Raw genomic sequence first — 22303 nt, 5'->3', positions numbered from 1 at the left:
ACAAATAAATCTATGACTACGTCAATACAAACATACAGAACAGAAGACAACCATAAACGGACTACTCTTGCCCTGCCCCAGCTTCATACCATAAAAAAAATTTGAGTTCCCAGGCTAATCCTGGGTTCACGGGAGGCATTTTGCACAACAAAGATAAAAAAAATTGATTCTTCTCATTCTAATTCAATAATGAAAAGGGGATACATGTTTTATAAAAAATACTTCTATGTAGACAAACCCTGTGAAATACAGTAAAAACAAAGGGTAAAGAGTGTTTTGGCAGGGGAAGAGATGTTTCGAATTAGGAAAACTCTTACAGAAGATAGCTGCAAAGGACATCTGTGGATGGACAAGTTTCCTTTGTACTCCCATCCAATTTAAACAGAAGACTTTACTTGTTTTGTTAAGGAAACGGCTATATAATTTTTTCTCAGTATTGGTGTTATTTCAAAGGAAATAAAAAATATTAAGGTTGAAATATGTCATTGTTTAGTACTGACACATTTAAAATTTCTGCTTATAATAACATTTTTTCCTATCACAGAAGAAAAAGTTGTCAAGCAGGTAAAAGCTACTACAATAGAAAAAACAGGTAAAAAGATATTTTATATTTTTCTTCTATGTATCAGTTCTTTGTTATGCAGACACACACACACACATATACACACACATCTTCACTGAAGTTTGTAGACTTTTAGTACATAAATTCTAAGATTCTAAATTCTTGTAAATAACTAAAGTTATAATCCATAAAAATTAACACTCATTAAGAATTAACACTGAGAAATCGGAGTAACAGAATTTTATTTTCTAAAAGTGTGGTTGACCGAAGTTTACATATAATCCATGAAGAAATCCATGTAATGCTTTGATTATCATGTACTATTTAGGTGTTTAATCATATCTTCAAACCAGAGTTTTTCAAAATTTAAAGATACAAAAAATAAAATTATCTGTTATGTATGTATTATATGAAATAATTTCCTTTCATGAGAGCTCCACAGAGAGTTACATGGTTGTATAATTTTTTTCATCGACTTGAAAGAGAGGTTGAGAGAGAGAAAGTGAGGGAGAGAGAGAAAGAGATGCATCAACTTTTTGTTTCACTTAGTTCTATTTAGCTGTGTACTTATTGATTCTTCTCGTATGTACCCTGATTGAAGATCGAATCCATGACCTCTGGTGTGCCAGGTCATGGCTTTACCTACTGTGTGTCACCTGGCCAAAACTCAATAGTTGTGTAATTTTTGAAACTTTCACTAAAGATTGATCAGTAGTATATGTAATATTAAAGGAAAAAACAATCCATCCTTTTTTATTTTATGTGAGAAAAGGAAAGAAGTCGTTGCAGTTCTTTTTTGTAAAAATGAAGAGTGTTCACTCTTTTTGACATTTTAAAAACACTGAATCTCCTTCATTTGTTTCCATGACAGAAATCCTACTCACCTTGATCATTAACAGAGTCCTATCTCTTACTAAAAATAATTAAAAAGGAAAAAGTCTGTGAAGTAATTTATTTCTACTGAGATAATCATGATAATAAGGACTTAAATACAAATCTCAAAGGAAAATGTAATAGAATTCAGGAAAGGACTGTTTACAGAAATTACAGACTATTATACATGAGAAAGAAAAAAGAAATCTATAAGGGTATTTCACAGTACCGTGTATGACCGCTGTACTCTATTCAAACCATTACCTAAGCTCAAAATTTCAGTTAACGTGTCCCTAATTTTCACCCTAAGGTGTTAATATGGCACCTGAATATCTCCTTTAGTTATATGGGTATTTGCGGATTATGAAAAAAGTAGCCCAATGTATTTGTGTTCCAAATACATTGATTGTTTTAAATTTCACATACATTGCATGTGCCTTAGTTTTTTATTTGCAGTGTGATTAATTTATTTGTTGACAGCAAAATAATAGGGCTCAGAGAGAATGGAATGGCTTAAGAAGAAAATCTAAAAACCAAGAAAGTTAAGTACAAATGTCAAAGAGTTATGTTTCCCATGGTTTATACTCATTAATATGGCATTTTTTTTCTCCATTCTCCACAGTCAAGCCTAAACCAGCAAGTAAGAGATGAAAAGAATAAAACCTGAAAAGTATTGCTTGGTCATTTTAACGTTAACAATTTGCTTTTAGTTTAATTGTTATTTTTAGTGTTGTCTACAACTAAAATACTTATATAGGTGATAAATTAATGTTAGTGCTATGGCTTTGATTTAATATCTTTTTATTTCACTACTAACTAATAGTTAAATATAATTATACAGAAGAAATATCTGCAAGCTGTATCACTATTATTAATATTAAAACAGTAAGTTCATATTGTTTATAAAAGATAACTACGAAGTTAGGGTAGATGAGCATCTTTTAAACATACATAATAAATAACAACAAAAAGAAATGCTGTACAATTGTTAGTATTATAAATTACATATTGTTTTAATTTGTTTGCTTTAAGAAGCATTAATTATATTGTATGTATTCATTAGTATTTATAAATTCATAAAATTATAAACATTTTGCCATTTGTTTTTTAAAATCATGGAATTTGTTCATGAGTATGGACTTAAAAATCAGCCAATTTATTGTTCAGGAGTGATACAGAAGTTATTATAGTTGTAAAATTTTAAAAGCTGACTGTTCATCTCAGGAAAATGTGAACATTTATTACCACCATCACAAATGTAATAAATATGTCCACAATTGTGTCAAAATCATGAAGATCTTAAATGACATATGTTTGTGAAATGGAAGCTCAGATGAAGGTGTAAGTAGCTGTAGGTCAAATATTCTCTGGCTTCTGGATGAAAATGGGTTGACAAGGCCCAAAGATGAATTTGGAGACACCTAGGAAGTTACATAAGTTGTTCAAGAGATGTGCTATAAAATATGGATCCTAAGAATACCCATCCTAGAAACTGCTGCATGTTTTTTAAAAGACACTTAATATTATTATTACTATAATTTATTATGCTGCTGTATTGCTATTACTACTACAGTTTAATAACTTGAACATTAACTTCTTAATTTTGTTTTATATGCTTATGTGATATTAACATTTATGTAAACTACATTCATAAAGTTCATTCTTGAATGCTATCCATTCTAATTTACATATACCCAATTTAATCATCACAGCATGAGTCCCGCATCTTCCCACCTCCTTCACTGTTGGTGCACCATGTTGGGGAAAATTAGTAGTGCTTTTAGATCATTTCCAACTTCAGGAGTCAGATAAACAAAAGACAGGTAAATATCAATAACAACTCAAGAGGACTAACCCTGGAGGTGATTAGAAAGAGTTAATGCTTGGTAATGCTATTTTAAATATTCTCAACTTTATTCAAAATATCCTGCCCTACCTGGCTCCATTTGAAATTCTACTTTTGATGAAAGAGAGAAATCTCCTAATTTTTAAAAAAAATTAAATATTTTTTCAGAGGCCTAAGAAGGATATTAATTATAAATTTTGATTTCATCTGTCATGTCCTACACTTAACATTCATCTGTGAGAAATTCTAACTACCTGGAAAGACAATGTGTGAGGTCCAGAACAATAAAAATTCAAATGTGTTACTTTCTGGAATAAGGCAGGTCGAGGTTAACTTCTCAACAAGAAACAAATGTCCAGCACGAAATTGCTTCTGACCCATCAAGAAGTGAACTAGAAGGAATCAGAGAGGTAAAAAGGGAGCTTGTAATATGCCAAAGGCAAATGTCATCTACTTTAAAATATCTGCAAGGAATGACTCAACCTTCAGAAAAAAAAAAAAAATTATCTTATTATTATTCCTCTCTTTGTCATATTCTACTTTCGTCTTTTTAAACCACATGGCCCCAAGAGGACTAGTACCTCCGCAACTGTCTTATAGGATGCCCTGAGAATGAACCTGACCTTGTTTTTAATGTGTTTCTATAGAAATATGCTTCTGTGTTCCAAGTTACATGCAAATGACTTTGGGGGCATGCTTCCCATATAAATGAGGATAGTCTGCAAGCTTATAAATAAGAAAAAAGAAAAGCCTGCTATACACATAATCCCCGCAGATCCCTAGTTAATTTTGATTTCTCTCTCTAGAAAAAGCTGAACTGCAAGAGAAAGAATCTCTACTTATAAAAACAGGTGTTTTTGCTTTTTTGGTTTATATTGTCCTAATTTACTAGTTTCAGTAAATTTGAGCATTAAAGCAAAGCATAAAAGTGCTTTATATTTTATTTTCTGAGAGTGCTTAGTCCTGTGGTTTTTGTTGTAAAATCTATTTTATCTGACATAGGACTGTGGTATTGCTAACAATTAAACATTTTGCTAAATATTATAACCAACATATATGCATTGTCAAGCATGCTATTATGATACAGCAGTATTAACAAAATAACATTTCTTTCATATTCACAAGACCCTTTCAAAATATTATTTTACTGTTGTCAATATTAATATAATTTATCATATTGATGACATTGATACACTGTTTATAGTATTGTAAAATAGTGTATCAAATTACAATACTTTATTTCACTGAAAATACATATCAAGAAGATATATTTTCTTAAAATAGAAATTATGCTATTCTATAATAATTTTATTATTTTAAGAATATTAATCAATTTTTTAAATATATACTATATGGCATGGTCCAAATATTAAGGCATATAAGAGACTAATTAAGAAAATATACTTGGGCCTTGGCCGGTTGGCTCAGTGGTAGAGCGTCGGCCTGGTGTGCAGAAGTTCCGGGTTCGATTTCTGGCCAGGGCACACAGGAGAAGCGCCCATCTGCTTCTCCACCCCTCCCCCTCTCCTTCCTCTCCCGCAGCGAGGCTCCATTGGAGCAAAGATGGCCCGGGCGCTGGGGATGGCTCCTTGGCCTCTGCCCCAGGCGCTGGAGTGGCTCTGGTCGCAACAGAGCGACCCCTCGGAGGGGCAGAGCATCGCCCCCTGGTGGGCGTGCAGGGTGGATCCCGGTCGGGCACATGCGGGAGTCTGTCTGACTGTCTCTCCCCATTTCCAGCTTAAGAAAAATACAAAAAATATATATATATACTTCCCTCTCCTCTTTCTTTTTCTATTATACCAATTTCCATTCCCAAAATATCTAATAATATCTGATAGGTAATTATTGTTATTTCTTAATGTATCCTTCAAGCAATATACGTAAATACATATACACATATATATAGATAATATATATACTCTGCCTTTTTTTACACAAATCCTGGCATAGTATAAACAGTCCTGTTCTTAGGTTTTTTCATTTAAGTGTGTATTCTTTTCCTCATTAACAGTTTTATCTTATATAGTTGTATATGCATTATGTAACTACTCTTGACATGACTGAGTTGTCTAACAAGCTTTTTCTTTAATGGAACACAATAGTAAATATATTTATTAGTCTAGTTTTGTGAGTTTGTCTTTGGGGAATATTTCTTAAAGTAAAAATTTTTAGTAAAATGGTATATTTACTGTAATTTTATAGCTATTCTTAGTTCTCTAAAAATGTACCAATTTATATTGCTTACTGTTAATGAATTAATTACTTGACCTAATTTTGGATGATTCAAATTATTCACAATCATGAACAAATGTTGGCTACTTTTTATAAATAAATAGACCTTGAGTATAAAACTAAATAATTAATTATTTTAGTTAATAACTTCAGAAGACAAATTTTATTGGAGAAAAAGATCATGTATTTAGATGATATAGCTTTGTGGTTTTCACCTACCACTTATTATTCTTCCCAAGGTTTTATAAAGTCAGTGTCTTCATTCAAAAACTAAATTGGAAAAGTTTAAATGGTTAATGTTAATTAATATTAATATGTATTCTATAAAGACAGTGACAGATATGCATTTTATGCTATTTAGAAACAGTAAGGAGTTCAGATTATCATTAGGATTCATATTGCAACAAATCAAAAATAAGGCTTTATAAGAATGAATAAACAATAAATAATATATATTTTGAAACTTTATAACTTCTCCTTTGAGGAATTTATTGGGCATATGAATTAAAAATTACTCAAAATGCATTGCTTATTGCTCATTTTAATAATAAGTTTAACTTTTGCCTATTTTACCTTAAAAAACAGAAATAAGAAATGACAATGGTTGATATTTATATTGATAATAGTAAATATCACTAATTTTTTTTTTTACTTTTTTAGACAAACGAAAACTAACTTTACGTAAGTATACCATTTTAGAATTTTAAGAACTTGCTATTTAATCATTTTAAATGTATAATTGCTTTGAATTGTACATTCAGTTAAAAATTACACTATGTTTATTATGCAATAACCATTATGCCATTAACAATACAAATGATTCTGATTGAAAAAGTATACCGTATACTGGCCCTGGTGGTTGGCTCAGTGGTGGAGTGTCAGCCTGGTGTGTGGATGTCTTGGTTTGATTCCCTGTCAGGCAGGGTAGACCTTGAGTATAAAAAGCGACCATCTACTTCTCTACCCCCACCCCACCCCACCCCCCACCCCCCGTTGCGCTCTCTGTCTCTCTCTCTCTCTCAGCTCCATTAGCTGCTGTGAGCTGGCCCGGGGTGCTGAGGATTGCTCTATGTTCTCTGCCCCAGGCGCTAAAAGAATAGCGGAGCACTGGCCCCATAGAGGGCTTGCAGGGCAGATCCTGGTAGGGGTGCATGCAAGAATCTGTCTCTCTGCCCCCCTCCTCTTACTGAATAAAAACAAATAAGAGAGAATATACTGTGTATTGCATTTATGAATCCTTAAACATGTATTTATTGAACACCTATTATGTATATTATACCTTACTAGGATATATGAGAAATGCACAAAATGAATTTTTGTTGTCATACTCGTGAAATGAACACATTTACCATGATACCTAATACTTATGGGAAAAAAGGTGGTTACATATCTCTTTTATATACTTACAGTGGTTTGTTGTGATGTACTGAGTAAATGAGTATGAAGTTCCATCTAATAGTCAGTACTGGGTTAAGAAAAATTCAGTACACATTACTTCTGTATTCCTTTACTTAATTTTAACACATTAGCTTTTATTTTCCATTTATTTTAAACTGAAAGTTATTTTTAGGATTTCAGAATTCCTGTTTTATTTTGATGTTTCAAACAATAATAAAAATACAACAGTTTATGAAATCTTTAAAATTTATGAATGTTATATGATTTTATAAAAATGAAATGTTTATTTAATACTGTGAAATTATGATCCAGACTTTACGTTGGGCTAAAAAATTATATGCATTTCAATCAAGAATATACTTAGAAGGTGTATTTAAATGTTTAAATAACAGAGACTAACCTAGTTCCTTAAGAGTGCTATGATATTCTCACATAGGCAGCTACAATATTCTTCTGAATAGATTCTATGCCAGTGTAAAGCATTTATTTTTTCCCATTCATTTGAGAGAGAGAGAGAGAGAAGCATCAACGCGTTGTTCTAGTTAGTTTTGCACTCATTGGTTGCTTCTCTTGTGTGCCTTGACTTAGGACCAAACCCATGCCTTTCCCACATGAAGGAAACACTCTATCCACTGAGTCACCTGGCCAGGACCTTAATGTAAAACATTTAGTGTTGCCTTTCAGTTGGAGAAAAGTCTCTAGTCTACTTAGTTTGTATTGTTGCTATTAATATGAAGAGTATAATAGAAATTAAAAATTAAAAGTCAAAACTAAAATGTTAATATAAAATATTACCATTTGAATTATTAATTTTCTATCTTCATTATAAAATATTTTAATCAATTTTTTGAATTTTGAAAATAGCTTACCAAAAAGTTATATAAGATTGATAATTAAATGTATCAGGTTTGTGGAAAGTGTAGCACTTCAGCTGATTTGTGAGGGAAGCTATGTTTTCAAAAACCTGATATGTTATAATTTTAAATATTATTAGACTATGAATTTACTTAAGGAACAAAATGAAAAACTGGTTCTGCATTATCATATGTTAACAACAAATAATATTTTATATCTTGTTTCACTCCTACAACTGTAGTTAGAGTTAAAATTATTTCTGTGATATTTTTCAACCTCATCCTACAATCTCACCTATTGTACTTAGTGAATCTTATATGCAAAGTTGCTTTATAAATGTATTTAATAAATGCATGCATGCATAGATATATGAAGGTCAAGTTAAAAGCTTATGTAATAAGGCATTATGATTTATAATTATTTATAATTAAGAAAAACACCCAAAAGACTTAGAATTTATTAATTCTACCATGTGAATAAACTGTTGAAGATGTTGAAGGCTCTCTTTTCAAAATAGATTTTAGGTTACAGTTTTCAGAAATACTAGTTATCAGTTTGTCTCTTTGCCATTTTGAGCATATGTCTCTATTGTCTTTACTATTAGAATTTGGTCAGAAATATCTCCAGTTGATGCTCAGTTGCCTGCTATTTAAATAAAACCACTTTTTTTTTCATTTATTTTTCTTCCTTTTAATCCCTGTTGTACTCTTATTTTCTAAAGCAGAAACATCAGAAGTCAGAGAACCAGGTAAGTATTTATTTTTCCAGAAGGAGTAACAATGGTCTATATGTAAATTTACCATATGTAAATTTGTGACTCTATTTAACTGTGTGACATTTGGTAAAATTCCTTAACTGCTCAGATTCACAGTTTCTTCATATATAGAGCAGGCATAATGACTTTCCCAAAGGCATGTTGTAAGTATTAAATGAAATAACATATCTAACATTCCTATTACATACTTGCTTGTCACTCATAAAACATTGATTTTCATCTCACTCCTCTCTGATTAAGTATCCTCATTCATAGTAAATGTATAGATTTCTAATGTGTGTTCTGGGATTGTGTGGGGTGGTATCTTGTTTTTCACTGGTTCCCTGTTGCTGCTTACTTAGTATGTATATCTGAAATGGCAGTTCATTTTTAGACATATAACTTAGATATAAAGTTATCAATAACTTTGACATATAATTATCAGTAATATTAAGGAGTAAAATTTAGAATAAGAGAGTAAACCAAATTTGAAGAAAGAGATAGGAACATAATTTGTATATTGGAACTTTCTCCAAAATATTGTTGAATATCTTTTAAAATAATTGGCAAGAAGAATGAAAAGAAGCCAATTACTTAGAGAACTCATAGCCATATCCTTTTCTATTATTAGTTCATTTAAACCTTAATATAAGACCAAGTATCATGCCCAGGTCCAAGATGATGTACATGTGATGAAAGTAAGTCTAACATCTAGGAATGTTTACATGGTAGAGTCAAGAATTGGCTCCAAGTCAGTATGATGCCAAAGACTTAACAGTTAAAACCATTCAATCCCATTTCATTCTCCCATCAACTTGCCAAATATAAGGGAAGCAGCTCTGTACCAATCAGAGCAGCTCAAAGAAAATGTTTTCAAGAAAGCAGTCTATTAAAACTGAGTAGAGAGCTGTGCAAGGGATTCAAACATTGGATAAATACTCTCTTCTGGTCCAATTCTGAGAGTCTATCATCTCTAAGATCTTTATATTATGAATACACAGTAGAAAATAATTGTTACACATAAAAGCGCAAGCCCAAAACAGAACTAGTTGAGAGTATAGGCACATTTCCATTCATTTCTTCATTTAACAGATGGTTTGTTATTTTTCAATGTTTGATTCCTTTCTAAGTTCCTTTCTTTTTAGCCAATCTTACTATTTAAAAAAAAAATAGCAGCCTTACTAAAATATTTTTCTGAATTATTTTATGTTTTGTAATTTTATATATAAAGTGTGTTGCTGTAATATCACTGAAAATATAAATACCTCAAGTGAAAAAAATTTTCTTTAATTTTCTATTGGCATTAACTTAATTTTTATAAATTTGTAATTCTCAAGAACTTCAGAATTAAGTAGATATTAAAAACTATAAGTCTCAAAGTAAATCATGTAATTCAGATTACTTTAAAAATAATATTTCCAAGCCTAATACTTTAAATTAAACTAATATTAGTAGAATATAGATGTTATCAACTCTCCTCTTTTTCAAAATGATAGAATGTCTGCTATAGTATTTGGGATAATCATCTCACTTTATATCTTTGCCCTGTCTACATACAGTTTAATGGAAAACCGTACTACTTTGAAGAATGATAATTTTGCATTGAAACAAATAAATAGTTACAAAAATTAAACTAATTTTGCATGTTACTTTTTAAGATTTGATTTTACAGTCCAGATGGTAGTTATTTGTCTTTATTTTCTATGGAAAAGAAAAAAATTCTCAGTGATATATTTTTATGAAATTTGGAAACTTTAAAGCCAATATTTAGATTAATTATATCATACAAAGAATTTTTCTCAAATTGATTATAATTATAATTGAACCAAACCACTTAATTTAAAAAAGATTTTACTGATTTTAGTAAGAGTGTTTAAAAAGCACAAATATGTTGTGACACTTGAGAGGATTAATAGCTTTTTCTGATATCTCACATAAAAGCAATTAAGACGTCCAGACTCATATTATCAGGCAATAGAGGGCTATATTAGTTCATTAACTCTTAGACAATAAGAAGTAAGCAAACCGTGGCCTCTGTCCCAGGCGCTAGAGTGTCTCTGGTCGCGGCAGAGAGACGCCCCGGATGGGCAGAGCATCGCCACCTGGTGGGCAGAGCGTTGCCCCCTGGTGGGCGTGCCTGGCGGATCCTGGTTGGGCGCATGCGGGAGTCTGACTGTCTCCCCGTTTCCAGCTTCAGAAACACATACACACACACACACACAGAAGTAAGCAAACATATTAGAAATTTTTATATAGTTCATTGATGTATAATTTCTTTTCATTTTATCTGAGTTAAACAGTTCTTGTCTTCTTTCTTTTTCTTGTTTTAGAAAAGAAAGCAGCAAAAGCATCAAGTAAGTACTGCTTACTGTATTGATGATAAATTCTCTTAGGTACATAGTATGAATTTCAAGCTGAAATTTATAAAATATTTATATTTTTAATGTATTTAGAGATTGAGCTATTTTATATTAAGCCTTCTGACAAGAATTTGTTAACTTTTTTCTTCTTTTTCTTTTCCTTTTTTTCTTCTACTGCATTTAATTTATTTATTTTTATTTATGATTTTAACTTGTGTTTACATAGATTCAGGTGTCCCGCTGAAGAATTTGTTAACCTTTAATCTTACTTACACTGAAACTTAAAAAAAACAAAGTACATTATTTGAAATGAAAACTTGTAACACAAATACCTTATCATATCCTCTAGTCTTCAGAGTAAGGTCACTTGCATTCATGTATGTAAATCTTTCAGTGACTGAAGTGGAATGAAACAAAATAATCTTTTTGCTCTAAACCTTTAATTACTAAAAATTTGCTATAGAGAACATATAGTCAAGTAATTATATATATTTTTTGGTTCCTAATCTTTATTAACATAAATATAATTATATATCTGAGAATAACATAGTTAAGAATGAATCTAATTTTGTATAGCATAAGTAAGGCTCTCAGGCAACACTAAAATATCAAGAGCTAGGTACAGACAGAGGTTTAAATATACAGTATATAACTGTAAACATTTCTATAAGGTCCTAAAATTTCAGGAAATAGTAATTTTTATTCCCATATTTTCAGATTAAGAAAAACAAATCATTTTAAATCAGTGATATCTCATGAGCCACACATATAATTTAAAATTTTCTAGTTGACACATTAAAAGAGTAAAAAGAAAATAATTTCAATAATGCTTTTAACTCTATATATACAAATGCTATGCCAATATGTGTTCAATATAGAAATCTACTGATAGTTTATATTATTATTTATATTGCGCATTTGAAATCATGTGTGCATTTTACATTTATAACATGTTTCAATTTCTACTAGTCACATTTCAGTTTCCTAAAGCTACATATATATTCAAAGTCCTTTGACTGCAAAATATAAAACCCCACTTGCTTTAGGAATTTTAAAAAAGAAAAATATTACAAGGAAACAATTACCTCATTAATGCAAGGGCAAAACTTAGAGTTGATCTTCAAGGAAGTCTTCTGAAATTATTCTGCTCCACACCTTTCCCCTACAGCTAAAGCTAGTCAGGGCAGACTTCATGAAGGAAACAATTCCAGAACTTTAACCTTGAAGAATGGTTAGGATTGGAGAACTGGAAAAACATAAGAGTGAGAGTAAAGAAAATCTTACTTCTGTGTGTTTTGCCTTTATTCTCACACTACTGCCACACTCCCAACACTGCCAGATGTGTGGATTCTTTTTCCACATCAAACAATTCTTTGTGACATCAGCTGGTTGTCCTACAATTCGATTCAATTCTTCTATTAACTAGGTTGAGCACAGACTTCATAGTTAAGGGCTCAGTCCCATGAGGCAGCCCCCCACCACAACATTAGATCAAGTGCAGGTAGTAAGTCCCCAGGTTACCCACAACAACTTTGACTCAGCTACCTTCCTTTGAATTTAAACATTTGCTAGAACAGTTCACAGAACGCTGGGAAATTCATACTTATGTTTACCAGCTTATTATATAATAAAAAAAAGATGAATTAGGAGTAAGGGGCATAACAGAAAAGAGAGAAAGCTGAGGGAAAATACATATTGTTTCTTATAAATCATGTGAAATAAATGTCCAGATATATCATGGAACAGAATGTTTATAAATTGTTTTTTGAGTTTGTGAAGGTTTTTTTTTCTATAACGCAGTTTTTTACAATGCCATAAAGATAATTATCAAAAACAATTTTAGATATTTATCAAATAGAATCTACTAAAAATAATTTAAACTGAAAAATCATTTTTATTTTTGGTCATTTTTTTGTCTTTTACTAAAAGAAAATAGCTGCTGCTTTGAAGCCATTGATCCCTTCTACCCACATTCTTTAACTATACGCTAGTATCTGCATTTCTTTTTTCTTTCTTTCTTTCTTTCTTTCTTTCTTTCTTTCTTTCTTTCTTTCTTTCTTTCTTTCTTTCTCTCTTTCTCTCTTTCTCTCTTTCTCTCTCTCTCCTTCCTCCTTCCCTCCCTCCCTCTCCTCCCTCCCTCCCTCCCTCCCTCTCCTCCCTCCCTCCCTCCTTCTCCTCCCTCCCTCCCTCCCTCTCTTCCTTCCTTCCTTCCTTCCTTCCTTCCTTCCTTCCTTCCTTCCTTCCTTCCTTCCTTCCTTCCTTCCTTCCTTCCTTCTTTACTTCCTTTCTTCCTTCCTTCCTTCCTTTCTTCCTTCTTTCCTCCCTCCCTCCCGCTCCCCTCCCTCCCTCACTCCCTTCCTCCCTCCCTCCTTTCCTCCCTGCCTTCCTGCTTTCCTTTCTTTCTTTCTTTTTAAGGGACCAAGTTCTCTACTTCTAATAGGTCGTATTTTCTGCTTTGGTACTGGATACACAGAGACCATCTTCTATTCCCTGATTTTTTGGTCAAGAAGGGGGAGTATTAATATGTGGGAAATGACTGGTGAAAAACTGTGGATAGGTATCTCTTTATGAATTCTACTGGGAGATGCCTGAAACCATCCAGTTGGCTGGATTCCCAAACATCTGGGTCCTTATTGTAGGGTTAAGAAAAGATGCTGATACGAATCAGCAATGCATTGATATGTCCCTATAACGTTAATGAAAGTAACATTGCAGAATCAAATTTTTGATGATTCATAGACTATTATAGTTTAATCAGTGCTTATTTTGTGGGTTTCTTTTTTAAAGAAAAAAAAAAGAATGTAGCTTTCTAATATCCAACTATTCATTTTATTTTTATTCTGTACCTTTTTTCTTTATAGATATGATAAATATATAATAACTTTGCTTTCCATGGAGTTTAGATAAATACATCAAGAGGTGTTTGATTGTATTATATTTAAGATCTATTAGTTTAAAAATTAAAAGCAAAATAAACACATGATTGGATTTCAAATGGAACAACCATTTCTTTCTGTTATCATTATTTTAAGGCTTCTGAAATCTTTATCTCTGAAAAACAAATAACTGTATATGTTAAAATGATACTTTTCAGGAACTTGTCCAAAAGCAAAACATGAAATAAAACAAAGAAATTAAAAAGTATGTTATTAAAGGGCAGGTGCTGCCAAGAGAAGACCTACACTTAGAGGAGCTGCAAGACTTGACATAGCGGAGACATTAGAAATAAATTTATAAGAGTGCTGGGGTTTCAAGAAAAATGATTCTTTAAAAGCCCATTGTTCTTTTGTTCTTAATGTCTGGTGGTCAACATTTAAGTATATAAAACTAAGTCACCTTTCCCCTCAAAATAAGTATTTTATTTTATTTATTATTTTTCAAAATGAGTATTTTTTTAAAAAGTAATGTAGTAAGAACATTTCTTGAGATACAGTAATTCTATGTGGAAATTTAACTTTGGCATCTGGCTAGCCAAAGTTATTTGGCTAACAAACTTTATTGTGAATAGTGAGCATTTTGCCAATAGCACCTCACCAAAACTATCTGCATAGAGAGGTTTGGAATTCTTATCAAGTCTCTGAGATCTGATTTTGATATCAAAGATAATGAATTTAATTTCATAAGGCCACACTGATAAAACTTTATCTTTTATAGAAGTTAATTATATTTCAATGAAACTTCAAACAATCCTAGCAGAGGACTAGCCAGGATTTTCATTTTTTAAATAACTTCATTCATAGCTTACATTTGGGATTTGCTTTTTAAAGCTTTCTAACTTTTAAAATGTTCACTCTTTTTCTGGTTTTGCATTATTTATTTTTATAAAAATATGGCAAATGAATAATAAATTTGCAATAATATTAAAGTATAAAGAATGTTTAAGATACCGTGAAAATGTGTCTGAAAATTTAAATAAGCACAAGGTAAAACTGAACGAGGATTCTATGAATATAAAGGTTAATAGTCTTTTTCTTAATTTACAGGTTTGTATATCTTAGGCTAAAGACTTCTTTTAAAAGAATCTAATTAAACATAACTGAAGTATATTATTTGTCATAATAAAAGCATTGCCTTTACTTTACTGATTATGTTCACCTGCATTGAAAATTTTCAAGAATTTAAGAAAGCCAGAATTTCCCAAGTATGTAATTCCTATTTAAAAGAATAGGGCACTTTTTTAGACAGTCATAGAACTATTAATGTATCTGTGTATTATATTATAAAATGATAATGTGGACAAAAGAATTAATTTTCTTAAATTCTTAATTATTATATGAAATATAGACATTATTATATAAAGATAATACATTCACTATTTCTTCAGCTCTATGTAGTGTTATTTAACTTACCCAATGACCATTAATTGAATGATTTATCATGTTTATCATAATAGCTATTTTTATATCTTATTACTTTTGTAATCTATTGCTTTCCCTTTTTTATGAATCATACTTTGTTTTTAAAAACATTTCATATATATTTAAATTTTAAGTATGAAAATTTTATCAGAAATGCTTTGTGATATAAATTTGTTTGTTTCTTTAAACTCACACTCATGATGATGACCTTTCTTCTTCTGTGATTGAAATTCTAATTTTGAACTTATATATTTTTTATTTCCCTTATTTTATCTGACCTTATCTTTCTTTGTTTCTATGGTCTTTGTCCTGCTCAACTCTCATTCCACAGCTATCAGTTTCTTACCATTTGTGGTGTAATGCCCTGGGCATGAGCCCTGGCTCGGTCTCCCAAGGTCATAGGTGAACACTGGCACCTGCACTCAGATATCATGGCGGGCCCTTTATGCTCATCCACTCTTGGACTGGGGAGGGTTCCTTCTATTCTCAGCTAATGATTTCAAGTTGTCCTGACTTACTTTTTAGAAAATATCTACTGATTATTTGGTGATTTCCTATTCTGAAGTCCTAGCTCTCTCATTGTTTCCCTCTGCTTCCTTCTCTAAACACACTGACACCTGGTATATTTTTGACTCTTCCTTTGTCCTGATCCACATGTATTTTACACTTCACTCTATTTTGTTATAAATGATAAGCCCTGGTTGTGTGGCTCGGTTGGTTACAACATCCTCCTGAAATGCAGAGGTTGACAATTCGATCCTCTGTCGGGGCACATACAAGAACAGATTGGTGTTCCTGTTTCTCCCTCTCTCTCCTTTCCTCCCCCTAAAATAAATATAATAAACTTTTAGAAAATATTATTCATGAGATTTGCTTTCTGTTTAATGGGACTTTTGGAGGAGATTTAAATATAGGCAGTCCCCGGATTACAAATGAGATAGATTCTGTAGGTTTGTTCTTAAGTTAAATTTGTATGTAATTTGGAATGAGCACATTTACCTATTAAATGCAACTTAGATGTTTGTCTTAACATATATTTGCTTTTACCTTTATGTGTCTACAAATTCTTAATATTTTCAAATATGATCTTAAACAATCTTGGATGATGCAGAAAGTGATGGACTTTTTGGAGAGGATGGGACTGCTGTTCGAATCAGGGTTTTTGATTCTGCTGCTGGAGTCAGTTTTTTGAAGTAAATATCAAGGGAGGTTTGTACAGGGTTTTTTCTTTTTCTCATCATAAATGGCCCTGTAGCATCTCAGACCTTCGGTAACTGCACAGTAAACTTTGGTGACCCTCTCTGTATTGGGATCTTGTCACGCTAACTTTGCCATTCCTGCTTCAATGAAATGAAAAACATTGCTAACTCTATTGTAGAAAACATTTTTGATTCTGCAGTTTCAATGTCCCTGTTTTCTTCCCTAGATGCTATCATCTCTGTTCTAGTACCATAAGATCTTCATTGGTTACTTCTTCATCATGGGAGTTGAATAACTCTATAATATCATTTTCACTAATGTCCAACTGCAGTTAATTACCAATAGCCCGATGGCGCTCTAAGTACAAGTTGTACATACATCGGCTGTTTGTAACTCAGGGACTTACCTGTACCATGTTGCTACTATCTTCTCTGGGACAGTTTTATATTCATCCTACCAACCTTGACATAACAAGGGATGTCTGCACCCCAACTTTGCTCCTTGCATACTTAGTGTCTAAATTAAAATTGTAATATAAGCACTTCTCTGCAGGTTGACTTTACCTTTCATGTGTCAAAATAGTTTTTTCCTCCTCCTGAGGCAGAAAGAGGATTCTGTAGAATTAAATTACCTCCTTTGGGCCTAGAACTATTTTTTAAGGTCTGATTTCATAGTTATTGTTGTCTAACATATTATCACAAGTATGGGTTTTCAAGAGTTGTTTTTTAAAAAATATTATCCACAAATCTTGTTTTAACCCAAATTTATGCCTTACTTTTTAAAATGAAACTACCTGCTGTCCTACTTCCAGGAAATTGAATCAACCTATATTTGTCATTCAAACTTTAAGCATCCTTTTATTACAAAATCCTAAGTTTAATCTTCTTTACAACAAAACCATTCTTGGTTAATACATATATATATATATATATATATATATATATATATATATATATATATATACACACACACACACACACAAACCTTCAAAAAGGAAAATATGCCCTTTGTAGAATAATAATTAAATCTTATTTCAGAATACTAATTAAATCTTATTTCTTTATATAGGTAAAGATTATTTTTAAAAAATGGTTGATCTCACCTGACCAGGATGTGGTACAGTGGATAGAGCATCAGCCTGGGATGCTGGGGACCCAGGTTCAAAATCACAAGGTTGCCAGCTTGATGCGGGCTCATCTGGCTTGAGTGCAGGGTCATTGGCTTTTGCCTGAGATTATAGATATGACCCCACAGTCACTGGCTTGAGCTCAAAGGTCACTGGCTTGAACCCAAGGTCATTGCCTTGAGCAAGGGGTCACTGGCTTGTCTGGAGAACCTCCCAGTCAAGGCACATATGAGAAAGCAATCAATGAACAACTAAGATGCCGCAACCATGAGTTGATGCTTTTAGTCTCTTTTCTTTTCTCTCTCTCTCTCTCTGTCTCTCTCTCTCTCTCCCTCTCTCTCACACACACACACATACACACACACATACAAATGGTTGATTTCTTTTTGTTTTGTTAAGAGCTCTTTGCTGGGATGAAATATTGGTGGAGATCACTTGCTGAAATACAATGTTGATGAGTACTAACATCAATGTGGTTTTTATTTTAAAAATTAGCACCAAATTTATGGTAGAAATACAAAAGGTATTATAGGGTAGTGTCTAATAGGGACACTGGCTTCAGATAGACTGGACTCCTGTCACAACTTAAAAGCTGTATAAACTTAGAGAAATTACTTAACATCTCTGTGCTTAGTAGCCTTATTTTTTAAACATGAATCATAATAATAAGAAATTTGGGGCACATTAAGATAAAATAGGGTATATAAATAATGATTGGTGCACAGGTAGTAATTATTAACTAGTTCCCATGATAATGCTAATGATAATGAAGGTGATGATGGCGACATGAGGTTATTTCTCTAGTTAAGGACACATTTTGCTTATTCAGCTTTTGGTCAAAATGAATAAAGCCATGAGGTAAAATTATTGATATAATAAGAAAAAACATCTCACTTATTTAGGGGTAGATTTAAAACAGTACCACTCTTTGGAGTGAGGGTGATTAAATTTATGGAGATTTTGTTACAGAAGAAAAAAGAAAGAAGCAGTTATTTTTGACTAAAGTCTGTTAAATAAGGACCAGCTGCCATTCTAGCCCCCTCTGATCTCCTTTCACTAGACCCCCAAGAAAGTCTGTTTAGAAGGCGCATTTGGTGAAATGTTTGTTATTGCTCATTATTAGTCTTTGAATACAGCAATGTGTCCTCATTTATTTATTGGTGATGTTAAGTTGCTCTGACATCTCCCTCAAAACAACTGTGTCTTATCTTTAGAGCAACAAGACAGACACTCAGAAAGGATTGCACACATTTATTGAATACCATTGGCTCCACTATATGAAAAATTCCAAATGTGAACTGTCTCTGCATACTTTATTATTTCCTGGGGTCAATTTCAAGAATTCTGTGGAATGGCTCAGTGTACCATTTAGTGTTCTCTAAAAGTCATGCTTATTTTAATGCTAGCAGGTATAGAAGACTTTCACACCTGAAAGCTAAAATAAACTGTCAACTGCTGCTTTGAATTACTGTGTATCCTTAAGATTTCTTGAAAAGAAAAAAAAAAGTAAACTCTTAGAATGTAATATCTCATCATACCATTTACACATAATCCAGAAAATAGGATGAGAATATAATTTGGAATTGTTGATATTTCTGAAAGACATAATGATGATGCAGACAATTATAAAGAAAGAAGAATGAAGAAGAATACAAAAATCCAAGGTGTTACCATCGTGCCTGCACATCCTGCGCATAAGGACTCCAAATGTTTATCTATGAGTATTTCTTGAAACTGTGCATAAATTAGACTAGACTGCTACTGGGAATAAATATAAAGTGACTTCTGCTACTCACACATGCACTGTTTAGGAAGTTTTTATTTATCATGCTTGCTAAAAATATGCAAGCACTAGACAGAACATTTTATTTTAAAAATAAGAATAAAATTAACAATTTATGCCATCAACTGTGGATTTTTTAAAATGTTTCTTTTCTCCAAGTTACAATTTCTTTTCATCTTTCCTATTATTTTACCTAATACTACCTTCCTATGTTCAGATAAAGAAGTATGGCTTCTCCAAATATCATGTCCTCCTTGACTTCATTCCTTCCCAAATCCTTGCTCCTCAGTCATGTATATTGACCTTTTACCCTAAGAAATCCTCCTCCACTTGCCCACAAATACCTTTCTTCAGATTACTTTCATGGGTAAAATTTTTCTCACCCTTATTGCTTTTGAAGCCATTGTGCTTTCTCTCTGCTTTAACTTATAATCACAATTCTGAAGAAGTCTTCCACCAATTCTTCACCACATCTTCGAGCTTTAACTTTATGCAACCTGAATATTATGCCTCACACTTTCCTCAAATAAGGTACTTCAAACCGAACCCAGAACTCCAAAGTGCAAAACTGAATTGCCTTTTCTCACTTCTCCATTCTCACTCTTCAGATGCATTTAACATTGTTTGTGTCCCATACTTTTGGAAAGAGTTTTCTTCTCTTGGCTCTCATAATATTGAATTTTTGTTGTTGTTTTTACTTTTGGGATTCTGCTGCTTTTTTTCCCCAGAGGCTAAGGTCTTCCATTCTCAGCTATTTTTCCTAGTCTTCCGCACTCTTCCTCATAGGACTTCCAAACTTACTATCTACCTCTTTGTGTATAAGACCCCAAATTGTTCTGAAGCCTGACCTAACTTCTCAATAACTTCTCTCATTCTTCCTTTTCATTTCTACTGATAAATCAAGTTTTCCAACATTTCAATTGGATTAGGCCATTTATATAATAAATGTTCAATATTTATTTATGGAAAATTTAGAACAAATTCTACATTTCTTAACATGAGGGTCTCAAGTTTCTATGATCCTGGCAAAAAACTACATTTTAAGTATTTTTTCCATAATCATTTTTCTATACCTATCACAGGTTTCAACCCGGTTCAAATTTCCATATTCCTGCATTCAAAACTTTTGTCTTTTTGTTCTTTTTTTTTCTGGAATATTCTTCCCATCTCTGACTGAATGAACCTTCAAAGTTCATCACCAATGGTATAGATTTTTTAAAAAATCTTTGATCTTCATAGGAGGAATGAACCATTCCACCCTTGAAAACTTGCATTATTTATTTATTTATTTATTTATTTATTTTTCATTGATTAGAGAGAGAGAGAGAAAGGGGGAGAGAGAGAGAGAGAGAGAAAGAGAGAGAGAAACCAACTCATCATAGTTGTTACTTAATTGTACACTCATTGGTTCCTTCTCATATGTGACCTAATAGAGAATCAACCTGTAACCTGGGCCTGTCTAGAACTGACCCACTCTGCAAGGCTATCTCACATTTATTTTGAAAATTGTCACATACTACATTGATGTCCATATTATATCTGTTTTAGTACATGTTCAGTTGAGGAAAATTAGCTTCGATATTCTTCTAGCTCTTTTTAAAATGTGTTGCTTGAAGGGAAAGTCTTTTTAAATTCTTTAAACTTCAATATTCTCTTATAAAATATAGATTATTCTACATATTTCATAGGTCTGATGTGAAGCTTAAGTGGAAACATATAAAATACCTAAAAGAGTACACGACACAGAAAGAGAGCTCACTGTAATTATTATAGCTGAAAAACAGCTATTTCTTAAATGAACAAATTATAGGAAAACTTCAAGATAATTTTCACTTTGACTATAAAACTGAAATTTGGGAAAAAGAAGAAAATTTATCTATTTTATCCATATTTATTTCCACAGGGGTAACAAAAAGATCCAGAGAATAGGTATCTTAGTGTTGTGTGCTATAATCTAAAAATAAAATTTATATTTCTTATGTAAAAAGACCTTGCATCATTTTAATTTTGTAAACAGCTTTTATAGACATTACCAGATTCTTATTACACAATTAAAATATTGTTATTTGATTTATCTACAACTCTCACATCATTCTTTAAATATAGGTACTAGTTACTTCAAAAAATACCATGACTCATTTATACTGTACTTTGATATATAGCTGTTGATTGGACAGTTGAAGACCTTGAGTCATTTAATCTAGTATTTAACTGTGTTAAGCCTGTATTTAAATATTTTAGAAAACTAATAAGGTTAAAAGTTTAATAATTTGCTGTGAAAATAAAAGGCTAATAATTAATATCTATTTCCCATTTTTGCTTTTATATAACAACATCTCTTGTTAAGGTCACCTTTCTTTCTTATTTGAGAAAATTTACATAGTGACCTATTTCACCCCTTTTCTATTTATTCATGAACAGCTGGTATGCAATATATAAATAAATAATATAAAGCTGACCTTCTTTCAGCTCATTACAAGTGCTAAAAAGTTCATATGAAAATTTAAAGATCATTTTATTATATTGTTAGAATGATCTCTGACTTAAAATTATTTTCATATTCTTCTACTATGTACTTTTAAGTAGAATGCACAGAAGACCAAGCAATATATATACTTAATGCAACATAAGCGTTTATATACGTAAGCTTTAGTTCAACTTTTAATGTCTTTTAAATGCCTTTACAATTGTCAAAAGTCAGTCTGTGGATGGATATTTTCCTCTTGACCTACATTGTATATGTAAATCCATTCAGTTCAAATTCTCTGAGTTCCAAAAGTGATGGTGTTTTTGAAAAGGTGATGTAGGAGTCAGAGGAGGAAGGCACTTTTGGGAGGGTCTCTGCTGGCCCTCCTTGCTTGGCCAGCCTTTGCGGCCTGCTGGGCATTGGCCAGGCATGGCGTTGGTTTTCTCCCCATGCTCTCTTTAAGTCAGAGAAGTTGCCTTATTTCTCTGC

The 22303-nt window shown here is 32.0% G+C and overlaps 1 protein-coding gene across 16 annotated transcripts in view; it reads left to right on the top strand.

Annotated features, from left to right (window-relative positions):
• Positions 1 to 22303, top strand: part of TRDN (triadin) — a 411085-nt gene that overhangs the window by 380618 nt on the left and 8164 nt on the right. For 8 of the 16 annotated variants that reach the window (XM_066248538.1, XM_066248533.1, XM_066248536.1 and 5 more), the window contains 6 exons: positions 545 to 592; positions 2058 to 2075; positions 4088 to 4132; positions 6174 to 6194; positions 8488 to 8514; positions 10851 to 10874. In XM_066248538.1, the coding sequence (XP_066104635.1) occupies positions 545 to 592; positions 2058 to 2075; positions 4088 to 4132; positions 6174 to 6194; positions 8488 to 8514; positions 10851 to 10874 (183 nt within the window). Of the gene's footprint in view, positions 1 to 544; positions 593 to 2053; positions 2076 to 4087; positions 4133 to 6173; positions 6195 to 8487; positions 8515 to 10850; positions 10875 to 22303 lie in introns of those variants that run through there. The other 8 variants (XM_066248544.1, XM_066248541.1, XM_066248537.1 and 5 more) reach the window with 5 other exon arrangements.

Source organism: Saccopteryx bilineata, chromosome 12 (genome assembly GCF_036850765.1).
Source record: "Saccopteryx bilineata isolate mSacBil1 chromosome 12, mSacBil1_pri_phased_curated, whole genome shotgun sequence".
Lineage (NCBI taxonomy): Eukaryota > Metazoa > Chordata > Mammalia > Chiroptera > Emballonuridae > Saccopteryx > Saccopteryx bilineata.
The sequence above is the reverse complement of the archived record's forward strand: the minus strand, read 5'-3'. Positions and strand labels throughout refer to the sequence as shown.